This window comes from Coregonus clupeaformis, unplaced genomic scaffold (genome assembly GCF_020615455.1).
Source record: "Coregonus clupeaformis isolate EN_2021a unplaced genomic scaffold, ASM2061545v1 scaf0257, whole genome shotgun sequence".
NCBI classification, from domain to species: Eukaryota; Metazoa; Chordata; class Actinopteri; order Salmoniformes; family Salmonidae; genus Coregonus; species Coregonus clupeaformis.
In genome coordinates, this window is record NW_025533712.1 from 92,166 (window position 1) to 106,658 (window position 14,493).

The 14,493-nt window shown below is 44.0% G+C and overlaps 1 protein-coding gene and 1 pseudogene across 3 annotated transcripts in view; both read right to left on the reverse strand.

The window, feature by feature from the left end:
- Positions 1-14,216, reverse strand: part of LOC121561231 (zinc finger protein 570) — a 33,028-nt gene extending 18,812 nt beyond the window's left edge. For 2 of the 3 annotated variants that reach the window (XM_041873838.2, XM_045214428.1), the window contains exon 1: positions 124-289. In XM_041873838.2, coding sequence (XP_041729772.2) covers positions 124-133 — 10 coding nt within the window. In that variant the 5' untranslated portion in view covers positions 134-289. Of the gene's footprint in view, positions 1-123; positions 290-14,055 lie in introns of those variants that run through there. The other variant, XM_045214429.1, reaches the window with a different exon arrangement.
- On the reverse strand, positions 11,856-13,514 carry LOC123484278 (annotated as a pseudogene).
- Positions 14,217-14,493: the final 277 nt, after the last annotated feature.

Here is a 14,493-nt window from a genome sequence, read left to right on the forward strand (position 1 = left end):
TAGTTTAGTAATCAGGGGAATTATTGTATACTATCCAAAAACTGACCAAGACCCAATTCTGGTTAACCATATCTGTGGTAAAAACATCTTAAGTCACACATGCGCAGAGGGGAACGGGCCTACCTCTTGCCATTCCTCTGTATCTGTCGAGGATCTTGACACTTCTGGGACGACTGACGAGGACGCGCTCCCGTGACACCTTCAGTTCCAGTTGCTGTAGTTTCCTCCGCAATGCCCTGTTTTCTTTCTGGCTTTGAGTTATTTCCAAACGGAACACTGCATAGTCGTCGTCTACGAGTTTACAGATGTCTTCCACGGCTGCATTCGCTAGCACCTCCATGATGGAGGCTATTTGAGTGTGAAAAACCATACATTTATCCATTGTTCGCTGGCTAACGTTAGCAGCTACCTAGCGTTACCTAGATAACATCTATCAACTAAGTCCTGTCTCCAACGTGAATTAAACACTACCTGGGGGTAAGTATATGATGTTGTGCAGTTAAATGAGTCATATTTTGTGTTGCAGGATGTCAATAAACGTCTAAATAACAACAAAAACGCTCATGTGGAAATTGTTCTTGGTCACTGTTCACTTCCGTTTACACTGAAGAGACAGGATCTTATTGGTTGGCATTATAGCTGAAAGGGTGTGGTTAAATAAAAAAGGTATGCGCTGTTCTTTGAATTACGGTACTGCGTTTTACAAATCAAATCCACTATGATCAGTATATTTCAAGTTCAGCGCAGACTTGTTTAGAAAGAACTGTGTTAGCAAGAATATAATGACTTTTCCATCTATATCACCTCAATCAGGTAAATATTCAACTCTCCTTGTTCTAGCCTAAGTTTACTGTCTCTCTAAAAACAGGTATTTACACAAGCCTGTTTCAAATAACAAGTTAATAAGGGGTGTGTGGTTAATTACCCTCTTACCCAAAGACACTTCACATGATAACTATAATATGTCAGCTAAAGAATGGTTCCCAGATATCCCCTGTGTACATCTCAAGCCACACTGCTACGATTTCTCCCCATTGTGGACACCTATGCCTGATAAGATTAAATCAGGAAGAAGGTCTTGTATCATAGTTTGCACTTGAAGGGCCTCTCCTTGGTGTGAACGGTCTGGTGCTCCTTCATATAGTTTGCCTTACCAAAGCGCTTCCCACACGTGTACGGCTTGTCAGCGTCCATCCAAATGCTTGGCCTCCCACGTTGTGACCCAATGACATCAGAGGAGGTAGAAGCAGGAGCCGCCACCCTCAGGTGGTTAGTCTTTGAGCTCCCTCCTTGACCTCTAGCCATTGTTTGGGTGTTGTTGGGATTGTGTGCTGTGTTATAGGCTATGCACCTCTTGTGGTGAACGCCATCCTGACCCGGTCTGTATTGGTGGGGTAACCATGAGGTAGCAGAGGAAGGCTAGACGAGATCATGAAGGGGAGGTTAGACTCCCACCAGGGGGCTCTCCCACCACTCTCTGTGAAGGCTGAAGCACAGGGTAACCTGCTCTGTTCATCATAGATACTGTGGTGTTTGTATCATAGGAACAGGAAGGTCTATCTCTATCAGCCCCAGGCTCTGCTTCATCCCTGCACTGAGACTGTGAAGAGAAGGGTCTGGGCTGCAGACTGGATCCCTGACTGGAGCCTATGTCTCTCTGATGACCACCAGGACTGAAGTTGTTCAGTCCACCTGTGCACTGTGTGTGTTCTCTGTGGTGGTGGAGTCTCTGTCCCTCGCGGTTCGGGCCTGGTTCCGACTCGAGAAGGAAGAGCGACGGCTCCTGATCCAGGGTCCTGATCCGGGGCCAGTGTTTCAGAGGTCCAGTCTCTCCCGCCATCAACACCGGATATCAGCAGGTCCTCATGGACTGCAGACTGTAAACACAAATTGAACAGAAAAGCATAAAGCTTTATATAAGAAACTCTTTGCTGTACACACAGAAACATGACATGATATTATAAAATATTAAACACAGTCAAGCCCATCTCTAACACTGTGATTCAAGTACCTAACATTATGGAGCCATTGGTGTTTATTATTTTAAAAAAGTGTCTGTGTTGATTCAATAATTAAGTATAATGTTTTGGTTCGACTGAGATGAGAAACTCAGTCCCTGCAATGATACAAAAATAACCAAGTCAATTTTGTATTTAATTACAACAAAATGGTCATACTCGCATAACGTTAAGTATAATACTTTTATTGCGCAAAACAATACTTTTATTTATTTATTTCACCTTTATTTAACCAGGTAGGCCAGTTGAGAACAGGTTCTCATTTACAACTGCGACCTGGCCAAGATAAAGCAAAGCAGTGCGATTAAAAACAACAACAACACAGAGTTACACATGGGATACACAAAACATACAGTCAATAACACAATAGAAAATCTATATACAGTGTGTGCAAATGTAGTAAGTTATGGAGGTAAGGCAATAAATAGGCCATAGTGCAAAATAATTACAATTTAGTATTAACACTGGAGTGATCGATGTGCAGAAGATGATGTGCAAATAGAGATACTGGGGTGCAAATGAGCAAAATAAAGAACAATATGGGAATGAGGTAGTTGGGTGGGCTAATTACAGATGGGCTGTGTACAGGTGCAGTGATCGGTAAGCTGCTCTGACAACTGATGCTTAAAGTTAGTGAGGGAGATGAGTCTCCAGCTTCAGAGATTTTTGCAGTTCGTTCCAGTCATTAGCAGCAGAGAACTAGAAGGAATGGCGGCCAAAGGAGGTGTTGGCTTTGGGGATGACCAGTGAGATATACCTGCTGGAACGCATACTACGGGTGGGTGTTGCTATGGTGACCAATGAGCTAAGTTAAGGCAGAGATTTATAGATGACCTGGAGCCAGTGGGTTTGGCGACGATTATGTAGTGAGGGCCAGCCAACGAGAGCGTACAGGTCACAATGGTGGGTAGTATATGGGGCTTTGGTGACAAAACGGATGGCACTGTGATAAACTACATCCAATTTGCTGAGTAGAGTGTTGGAGGCTATTTTGTAAATGACAGATGTCCTGGCCTCCACAATCCCCCGACCTCAACCCAACTGAGATAGTTTGGGATGAGTCGGACTGCAGAGTGAAGGAAAAGCAGCCAACAAGTGCTCAGCATATATGGGAACTTCTTCAAGACTGTTGGAAAAGCATTCCAGGTGAAGCTAGTTCAGAGAATGCCAAGAGTGTGCAAAGCTGTCATCAAGGCAAAGGGTGGCTATTTTAAGACTTGTTGTTACATGATTCCATATGTGTTATTTCATAGTTTTGATGTCTTCACTATTATTCTACAATGTAAAAAATTAAGAGAAACCCTTGAATGAGTAGATGTGTCCAAACTTTTGAATGGTACTGTATAGATATACTACATGACCAAAAGTATGTGGACACAAGTTCTTCCACACCGATCTCGATAAACCATTTCTGTATGGACCTCGCTTTGTGCACAGAGGCATTGTCATGCTGAAACAGGAAAGGGCCTTCCCAAACTGTCGCCACAAAGTTGGAAGCACAGAATCGTCTAGCTAATGCTGTAGTGTTAAGATTTCCCTTCACTGGAACTAAGGGGCCTAGCCCGAAACATGAAAAACAGCCCCAGACCATTATTCCTCCTCCACCAAACTTTACAGTTGGCACTATGTATTCGGGCAGGTAGCATTCTCCTGGCATCCGCCAAACCCAGATTCGTCCGTCGAACTACCAGATGGTGAAGCGTAATTCATCACTCCAGAGAATGCGTTTCCACTGCTCCAGAGTCCAATGGCGGCGAGCTTTACACCACTCCAGCCGACGCTTGGCATTGTGCATGGTGTTCTTAGGCTTGTGTGCAGCTGCTCGGCCATGGAAACCCATTTCATGACTCTCCAGACGAACAGTTCTTGTTCTGACGTTGCTTCCAGAGGCAGTTTGGAACTCGGTAGTGAGTGTGGCAACCGAAAAACATTAGTTTTTACGCGCTACCCGCTTCAGCACTCGGCGGTCCCGTTCTGTGAGCTTGTGTGGCCTACCACTTTGCGGCTGAGTCGTTGTTGCTCCTAGACATTTCCACTTCACAATAACAGCAATTACAGTTGACCGGGGCAGCTCTAGCAGGGCAGAAATTTGACGAACTGACTTGTTAGAAAGGTGGCATCCTATGATGGTGCTACGTTGAAAGTCACTGAGCTCTTCAGTAAGGCCATTCTACTGCCAATGTTTGTCTATGGAGATTGCATGGCGGTGTCCTCGATGTTAAACACCAGTCGGCAACGGGTGTGGCTGAAATAGCTGAATCCACTAATTTGAAGGGGTGTCCACATACTTTTGGTGAGAGATGTGTGTGTGTGTAAACAGTGGGGGAAAAAGTATTTAGTCAGCCACCAATTGTGCAAGTTCTCCCACTTAAAAAGATGAGAGGCCTGTAATTTTCATCATAGGTACACGTCAACTATGACAGACAAATTGAGGGGAAAAAATCCAGAAAATCACATTGTAGGATTTTTTAATTAATTAATTTGCAAATTATGGTGGAAAATAAGTATTTGGTCACCTACAAACAAGCAAGATTTCTGGCTCTCACAGACCTGTAACTTCTTCTTTAAGAGGCTCCTCTGTCCTCCACTCGTTACCTGTATTAATGGCACCTGTTTGAACTTGTTATCAGTATAAAAGACACCTGTCCACAACCTCAAACAGTCACACTCCAAACTCCACTATGGCCAAGACCAAAGAGCTGTCAAAGGACACCAGAAACAAAATTGTAGACCTGCACCAGGCTGGGAAGACTGAATTTGCAATAGGTAAGCAGCTTGGTTTGAAGAAATCAACTGTGGGAGCAATTATTAGGAAATGGAAGACATACAAGACCACTGATAATCTCCCTCGATCTGGGGCTCCACGCAAGATCTCACCCCGTGGGGTCAAAATTATCACAAGAACGGTGAGCAAAAATCCCAGAACCACACGGGTGGACCTAGTGAATGACCTGCAGAGAGCTGGGACCAAAGTAACAAAGCCTACCATCAGTAACACACTACGCCGCCAGGGACTCAAATCCTGCAGTGCCAGACGTGTCCCCCTGCTTAAGCCAGTACATGTCCAGGCCCGTCTGAAGTTTGCTAGAGTGCATTTGGATGATCCAGAAGAGGATTGGGAGAATGTCATATGGTCAGATGAAACCAAAATAGAACTTTTTGGTAAAAACTCAACTCGTCGTGTTTGGAGGACAAAGAATGCTGAGTTGCATCCAAAGAACACCATACCTACTATGAAGCATGGGGGTGGAAACATCATGCTTTGGGGCTGTTTTTCTGCAAAGGGACCAGGACGACTGATCCGTGTAAAGGAAAGAATGAATGGGGCCATGTATCGTGAGATTTTGAGTGAAAACCTCCTTCCATCAGCAAGGGCATTGAAGATGAAACGTGGCTGGGTCTTTCAGCATGACAATGATCCCAAACACACCGCCCGGGAAACGAAGGAGTGGCTTCGTAAGAAGCATTTCAAGGTCCTGGAGTGGCCTAGCCAGTCTCCAGATCTCAACCCCATAGAAAATCTTTGGAGGGAGTTGAAAGTCTGTGTTGCCCAGCGACAGCCCCAAAACATCACTGCTCTAGAGGAGATCTGCATGGAGGAATGGGCCAAAATACCAGCAACAGTGTGTGAAAACCTTGTGAAGACTTACAGAAAACGTTTGACCTGTGTCATTGCCAACAAAGGGTATATAACAAAGTATTGAGAAACTTTTGTTATTGACCAAATACTTATTTTCCACCATAATTTGCAAATAAATTCATTAAAAATCCTACAATGTGATTTTCTGGAATTTGTTTTCTCATTTTGTCTGTCATAGTTGACGTGTACCTATGATGAAAATTACAGGCCTCTCATCTTTTTTAAGTGGGAGAACTTGCACAATTGGTGGCTGACTAAATACTTTTTTCCCCCACTGTATGTATATGTTTTTTTTGCAGAAAAAACCCTGTCATCAGACAAACCCGACTAAACTATATTTGACGTGTACAGTAGGTGATTGTTAGTATGTGTAGGTATATTTAGTAAGGGTGTATGCAGAATAGGGTGAGATCAGGTGTGATGTATATTAAAGGGAGCCTCAATCAAAGTCTTAGGTCTTAAAATGAAAAGTCCCATTTTGTGTTTATTAAACATAAACAAGTTTAAATACACCATATGAAAAGCACACACGTCTCAACAAAAAATCTGCATAAACTTCAAACTGCATTTTCTCATTAAAAGTGTCTTGTGGTCCTCTGTAGCTCAGCTGGTAGAGCACGGTGCTTGTAACGCCAAGGTAGTGGGTTCGATCCCCGGGACCACCCATACATAAAAATGTATGCACACATGACTGTAAGTCGCTTTGGATAAAAGCATCTGCTAAATGGCATATTATTATTATTATTATTGTGGAAAAAATTAAGTAGTTGAATGGAAGTAATGAAATAGGCATTTTCTGAACATCATATACAGTGCCTTCAGAAAGTATTTTATACCCCTTGACTTATTCCACATTTTTTTGTTCTATAGCCTGTATTCAAAATGGATTAAATATATATTTTTTCGACACACAAAGGGTTAGAGAGGCTGGTTGGGATTTGGATGGTGTAGTGTGGGGAGGGAAGTAGTGTCTAGGGCTCACACTCCAGTACAGTAGGTGGCAGTGTATGCACCTTAAAAGTTGGACGTGATCCACCAACCCAATCTCAATGAAGAAGAAGTGTATGTCAGAGCATAAACTATAACATGAAGTCCAACGAACTGTCCGTAGAGCTCAGAGTTAGAACTGCGATGAGGCATATATCTGGGGAAGGGTATAAAACAATTTCTAGAGTGTTGAAAGTTTCCAAGAGCATAGTGGTCTCCATCATTGGGAAAATGAAAAAATATGGAACTACCCAGACTCTGCCTAGAGCTGGCTGTCCGACCAAACTGGCAAGAAGCACCTTGGTCAGGGAGGTGACCAAGAATCCAATGACCACTCTGACAGAACTACACTGCTCAAAAAAGAAAGGGAACACTTAAACAACACAATGTAACTCCAAGTCAATCACACTTCTGTGAAATCAAACTGTCCACTTAGGAAGCAACACTGATTGACAATACATTTCACATGCTGTTGTGCAAATAGAATAGACAACAGGTGGAAATTATAGGCAATTAGCAAGTCACCCCCAATAAAGGACTGGTTTTGCAGGTGGTGACCACAGACCACTTCTTAGTTCCTATGCTTCCTGGCTGATGTTTTGGTCACTTGAATGCTGGCGGTGCTTTCACTCTAGTGGTAGCATGAGACGGAGTCTACAACCCACACAAGTGGCTCAGGTAGTGCAGCTCATCCAGGATGGCACATCAATGCGAGTTGTGGCAAGAAGGTTTGCTGTGTCTGTCAGCGTAGTGTCCAGAGCATGGAGGCACTACCAGGAGACAGGCCAGTAGATCAGGAGACGTGGAGGAGGCCGTAGGAGGGCAACAACCCAGCAGCAGGACTGCTACCTCCGCCTTTGTGCAAGGAGGAGCAGGAGGAGCACTGCCAGAGCCCTGCAAAATGACCTCCAGCAGGCCACAAATGTGCATGTGTCTGCTGAAACGGTCAGAAACAGACTCCATGAGGGTGGTATGAGGGCCCGACATCCACAGGTGGGGGTTGTGCTTACAGCCCAACACCGTGCAGGACGTTTGGCATTTGCCAGAGAACACCAAGATTGGCAAATTCGCCACTGGCGCCCTGTGCTCTTCACAGATGAAAGCAGGTTCACACTGAGCACATGTGACAGACGTGACAGAGTCTGGAGACGCCGTGGAGAACGTTCTGCTGCCTGCAACATCCTCCAGCATGACCGGTTTGGCGGTGGGTCAGTCATGGTGTGGGGTGGCATTTCTTTGGGGGGCCGCATAGCCCTCCATGTGCTCGCCAGAGGTAGCCTGACTGCCATTAGGTACCGAGATGAGATCCTCAGACCCCTTGTGAGACCATATGCTGGTGCGGTTGGCCCTGGGTTCCTCCTAATGCAAGACAATGCTAGACCTCATGTGGCTGGAGTGTGTCAGCAGTTCCTGCAAGAGGAAGCCATTGATGCTATGGACTGGCCCGCCCGTTCCCCAGACCTGAATCCAATTAAGCACATCTGAGACATCATGTCTCGCTCCATCCACCAACACCACGTTGCACCACAGACTGTCCAGGAGTTGGTGGATGCTTTAGTCCAGGTCTGGGAGGAGATCCCTCAGGAGACCATCCGCCACCTCATCAGGAGCATGCCCAGGCGTTGTAGGGAGGTCATACAGGCACGTGGAGGCCACACACACTACGGAGCCTCATTTTGACTTGTTTTAAGGACATTACATCAAAGCTGGATCAGCCTGTAGTGTGGTTTTCCACTTTAATTTTGAGGGTGACTCCAAATCCAGACCTCCATGGGTTGATAAATTTGATTTCCATTGATAATTTTTGTGTGATTTTGTTGTCAGCACATTCAACTATGTAAAGAAAAAAGTATTTAATAAGATTATTTCATTCATTCAGATCTAGGATGTGTTATTTTAGTGTTCCCTTTAGTTTTTTGAGCAGTGTACATAGTTCCTTGGCTGAGATGGGAGAACCTGCCAGAAGGACAACAATCTCTACAGCACTTAACCAATATTGGCTTTATGGGAGAGTGGCCAGACGGAAGCCACTCCTGAGAACAAGGCACATGACAGACAGCAAGCCTGGAGTTTGCAAAAGGCACGTGAAAGACTCCGACCATAAGGAAAAAGATTCTGTGGTCTGATGAGACAAACATTTTACTATTTTGCCTGAATGCAAAGCGCTATGTCTGGAGAAAACCATACCTACTGTGAAGCATTGTGGTGGTAGCATCATGCTATGGGGATGCTTTTTAGTGGCAGGGACTGAGAGACAGGTAAGGACAGAGGCAACAATGAATGGAGCCAACAAAGGCTTCAGAGAGAAAACAACCTTAGACTGGGGCAAAGATGTATGTTCCAACAGGACAGTGACCCCAAGCATACAGCCAAACCAACTCTGGAATGGCTTCAGAACAAGAATGTGAAAGTTCTTGAGTGGCCCAGCCAAAGCCCAGACTTGAATCCCATTGAAAATCTGTGGAAAGACCAAGATTGCTGTTCACCGCCGCTTCCCATCTAACTTAACAGAGCGTGAGAAGGAAATGTGCAAAGCTGATAGACATACCCAAGACAACTCAAAGCTGTAATTGCCACCAAGGTTGCTTCTACAAAGTATTGACTCAGGGGTGTGAATACTTATGTAAATTCGATATTTCCGTATTTCATTTTCAATCAATTTGAAAAAATGTCAAAAAAATGTTTTCACTTTGTCATTATGGGGTATTGTGTGTAGGTGGGTGAGAAAAATATATGTTTAATCCATTTTGAATTCAGGCTGTAAACACAACAAAATGTGGAATAAATCAAGGGGTATGAATACTTTCTGAAGGCACTGTAGCCTACACAGTACAAACACACTATTTAAGACTTTTTAAGCTTCATATGCCTTATACACTGAGTATACAAAACATTAAGAACATCTGCTCTTTCCATGACAGACTGACCAGGTGAAAGCTAGGATCCCTTATAGATGTCACCTGTTAAATCCACTTCAATCAGTGTAGATGAAGGAGAGGAGACAGGTTAAATAAGTATTTTTAAGCCTTTAGACAATTGAGACATGGATTGTATATGTGTGCCATTCAGATGGTGAATGGGCAAAATATTCAAGTGTCGTGCCAGGCGCACCGGTTTGTGTCAAGAACTGCAAAGCTGCTGGGTTTTCCACGCTCAACAGTTTGCTGTGTATCAAGAGTGGTCCACCAACCAAAAGACGTCCAGCCAACTTGACACAACTGTGTGAAGCATTGGAGTCAACATGGGTCAGCATCCCTGTGGAATACTCAGTGTATATCACACAATGCCTGGATGCAATATTCTACCCAGGAATTATTCAACTCTGAAATCTGTTACTCTCGTTATTCCAAATGCATCTTTCGATCTTTTCTGCTCATAACAATGAAAATCAATATTTGTCTTTAATGCAGGGTTTGATCTAAATGTCAAACTATCGAGTGGAATGGTTACTTTCTTTAACCTTTTTCATGTGGAGTAACAATTTCCAATGTATCTTACCATTTCTACCGGTCTGCGTGCAAGTTATGATTTTCATATGCACATTTTCGTGGAACAGTTTAATTTCAAATATAATAACATCTTAAAATCATTGTCATGTGGTAATCTAAATTCTATCTAAATTGAAATTAAAATGATACAAATCTAAAAGTTAAAATGAATCTAATGCAAGAGCGCCTGCCTCTGGCAAATGGACACATTGTATGATACATGTGGGCCATTGACAGCTAAAGAACTTAGCGCGGAATGCAGAGATAGGCCTATATACACCAATGCAAGTAACTTCTAATGATAACTAGTTAAAAATAGCCTACATAAAGCCAACAAATAAAAACATTGCAGGTAGAATATATCCTGATAAAAATAAGTATCCTATAAATCACATTGGCTACGGATAGCAGTTTGTTCATGTTCTTTCAATCGCATTAATCTCTCTACTCCGCCTGTCTGCAATGATCTTGAAACATTGTATCAACTATCAACTGGGTCCGGCCCGATGCTCCAGCTTGCAAACTTGCAGCATTGTATCAACTATTCTGGGCCCTCAGAGTTTCTCGCGCCAGTGAGTTCCGGACAGAGCCAGCTGTATTTGCGAAAGGGATAAGAAGTAATCAGTTATTTGATGACATTGTCACTGGATCAGAGCATGACATTTTTCACTTTCACGCATATGCTCGGTGGTTATCGAAAGGGAGAGCGCTGGAAAGACTTTTCAAATACATTAGCTAGGTTTCCATCCAATTGGTGACAGATTTTCATTTGAATATTCTAAAATCTGCATAAAAACAATATGCAAATTTTTCCACCAGAGGGGAGTTACCAGTTTCCAGTTTTAATGTCACGTGCACAAGTACAGTTAAATGCCTCTTGTTGCAGATAAAAGGCTGTGTGTGATGAGGTAGTGCACATAAAAATAACTTTTGCGGTTAAATTCCCATGTGCCGATAAATTGGTTTCCATCGCATTTTCAACTCTACTAATTGTTTTGTCGTTAACAATGTTGCGTTATATAAGCGAATGTGCCCACTCTGGTCTTGGCACGTGCGCTCTAGCCAACAACTCGCAGATACAGTGCGGGTGTATAATCTACGTGATAAGATTATTATGGACAAAAGAGCAAGATTATTTGTATCTGTTAAACGGCAGCCAAGCATTGATCATTATGTCACCAGAATAAGACCCTCAATATTTATTGAAAAGGAGCTTCAAGCTCATCACCGTGAACTTTCACCACCCTGTGAAGTTCATCATAACTTATTTAATCTGTAGCCTAATAAACTGCATGCTTTCCCGAGTCGTAGTGGGAGGACCACACAACATATCATTGCGTGACTCCAAGTTTACTTCAATATGATGATTATTATATCAATAGTTGCGCATAAAAGCGTTTCCACTGCCATTTCTCTCATTATTAATTTTACTGACACAAAGATCCCACCTTGTTTAGCGTATTTGGTTTTGTCGACATTTGGAAAGTCTACCGACAAAATTGCTGTTTCCATCAGGCCTGTGGTGAAAATATTGATCCGTCATAATAATAATAATAATAATAATAATATGCCATTTAGCAGACGCTTTTATCCAAAGCGACTTAATCATGTGTGCATACATTTTTACGTATGGGTGGTCCCGGGGATCGAACACACTACCCTGGCGTTACAAGCGCCATGCTCTACCAATTGAGCTACAGAGGACCATGTACTTTACTCACATAAAAAGGTTGGATGGTTATTGAGGAACTACTGTCATTCTCAATGGATGTAAAAACAGACTTTGTTTAGGCTACTTGCTGTTTGATGTGAAACATTTTTTTTTGTTGAGAAGCTCCACAGCTCATTAGTGGTGGTGAGTTAAGACAATCAGAAATAGTATCAGACATCCCCAAATCGGCACATTTATACATTTTGCGCAGGCCAGGTAGCCTAGGCCTACTTCTACGTGTAATCAGGTGAGCGTCCTTACTCAACATTGACAGAAGCGCTCCAAACAAAACACAATTAATAAATAGCCATTAGTGGAAAACCAATGCAATTTCACTGATTTCCTCCATTTTATCAAATTGCTTGGCGTGCCTTACCTTGCCAATGCCTGGTCTATGTTATAGAGTGGAATGTTTTTTCTGCTGGTGTATCCTGAGGTAGCTCCTCTCTGAGAACCTCTTGCGTACAAACAAACTGCCTTTCTCCATTGTGGACCTTCAGATGCATCTTCAGCTGGTGCTGGTGGGAAAAGCTCTTCTCACACTGGGGGCAGCTGTAGGATTTCTCCCCTGTGTGGACCCTCTGGTGCCTCTTCCAGGCTGGATGAGTGGGAGAAGCGCATGTGACACTGGGTACAGCTGAAGGGTTTCACCCCTGTGTGGACCCTCTGGTGCCTCTTCAGGTTGCAAGCCTGGGCAAAGCGCATGTGACACTGGGTACAGCTATAGGGTTTCACCCCTGTGTGGACCCTCTGGTGGATCTCCACCTTCTGGGGGCAGCTGAAGCCTTTGTTACAGAACATACAGAGGAACCGTTTCTCTTTACTACTTCCTGATGTGGCTCCCCGTCCCTGAGCCTGGGCTCTAGCCCGGTCGTTTGAGTTCAATACTTGATTGAAAAGGATGCAGCCGTGTGAATCGGAAGGCCCCATCGACGTGGACACTGCGTCGCGATCCCTGAGTGTGTGTAAAGGGGAGTGGGTCGCGATATTTGGATTTGTCTCTAAGCTTTCCCTGTAATCTAAGAAATCTCTGCCTTGTGAGTGTCCTTCTCCTAAGTGAGTCTCGTCTACATTCCATGTCTGAGGAGCATCGCCCTCCACTTTCACAGTCACCTCATCTACGACTATAACCTCCCCTTTCTTAGCTAGGTAACCTTCAGAGTATACACTACTACTGTACCGGTTCCAGTCCCCTCTAGATAGATCAGTCTGTGTCTCTAAACCCAAAGGCATGTTGCCAGGGTCCTTCTCTGTAGTGTAAGAACAAGACGGATCATTGCCAGTTTCTAACGCATCACCTGAGTCCCGATTGGAATGAACCGTCCTCGGGCTTAGGTTACCGTAAAGTAAATACTCTGATCCGGGAGCAGGACAGCCCAGTGGCCCCAGCTCCAGTCTCTCTGGGTCTGGCCTGTGGTCAGATCCTGTGTGTAAGAGCCTTTGTGTTTCTGTGACTGTCTCTGACTTGAGGACGGCATCCGGCTTTCCACTGACCTCCGTGATGCTACATCGGGTCCTGGACTGGAGCGTGGCACCAGTGGCGAGGTCTTCCATGGATACAGGGGGCACCACTCCAGCCGCTGCTCCAGTCTGGATGTCTGTGCTGTGTCGTGGGTCCTCTACTTCAGTCTTCTCCTGCTTGACTCCAGGACCTGCAGCCTCTGCATCTGCAGACTGACACAAGAAGAGGGGACATTACCGGAACATGAGTTGAATTGGATAACAATGTTGTAGGGAAGTCTCACAATCTCCCCTATGGCAGATAATGTAAGCAAATAAATAGGTGAGAGAGTCTTTCTGAAATAAACAGGCCACATTTCACGTAGTTTTGATGTAATACTATTACACTTGCCTCTATCACGATAACATGCTGGGTTGAGGTTCCACTCCCCTCATCAACAGTGATTGGTTGGTCATCTCTCCATGTATTGTGTCCCGCTAGCTTCACAAGGCTCAAGTGGCCTCCAGTGAGATGTCCTTCACCTGAGAGAGTGATTGGGGGAAAAGAGGTGGTTAGGTTTGGTACTGTCAATGCTCAACGGTATATTGTACACTATTTACAGTATAGGAAATGCAGTAAATCAAGAAATTGGTTAGAATATAATGCGTCTTAGTAATCAGGTGAATTATTGCATACTATAGAAAAACTGATTGAGACCGAATTCTGGGTAACACATCTGAACACATGTGCAGAGGGGAACGGAAATGTACCTCTTGCCATTCCTCTGTATCGGTCGAGGATCTTGACACTACTGGGCCGACTGGCGAGGACGCGCTCCCGTGCCACCTTCAGTTCCAGTAGCTGTAGTTTCCTCCGCAATGCCCTGTTTTCTTTCTGGCTTTGAGTTATTTCCAAACGAAACACTGCATAGTCGTCGTCTACGAGTTTACAGATCTCTGCCACGGCCGCATTCGCTAGCACCTCCATGATGGAGGCTATTTGAGTGTGAAAAACCATACAGTTAGCCATTGTTAGCTTTACCTAAATAACATCTATCAACAAAGTCCTGTCTCCAACGCGAATTAAAGTCTACATGGGGTAAGTAAGTGATGCTGTGCAGTTAAATTAGTCATATTTTGAGTTCCATGGTGTTAATGAATGTCTAAATAAAAAGGCTAACGTGAAAATTGTTCTTCTTGGTCATTGTT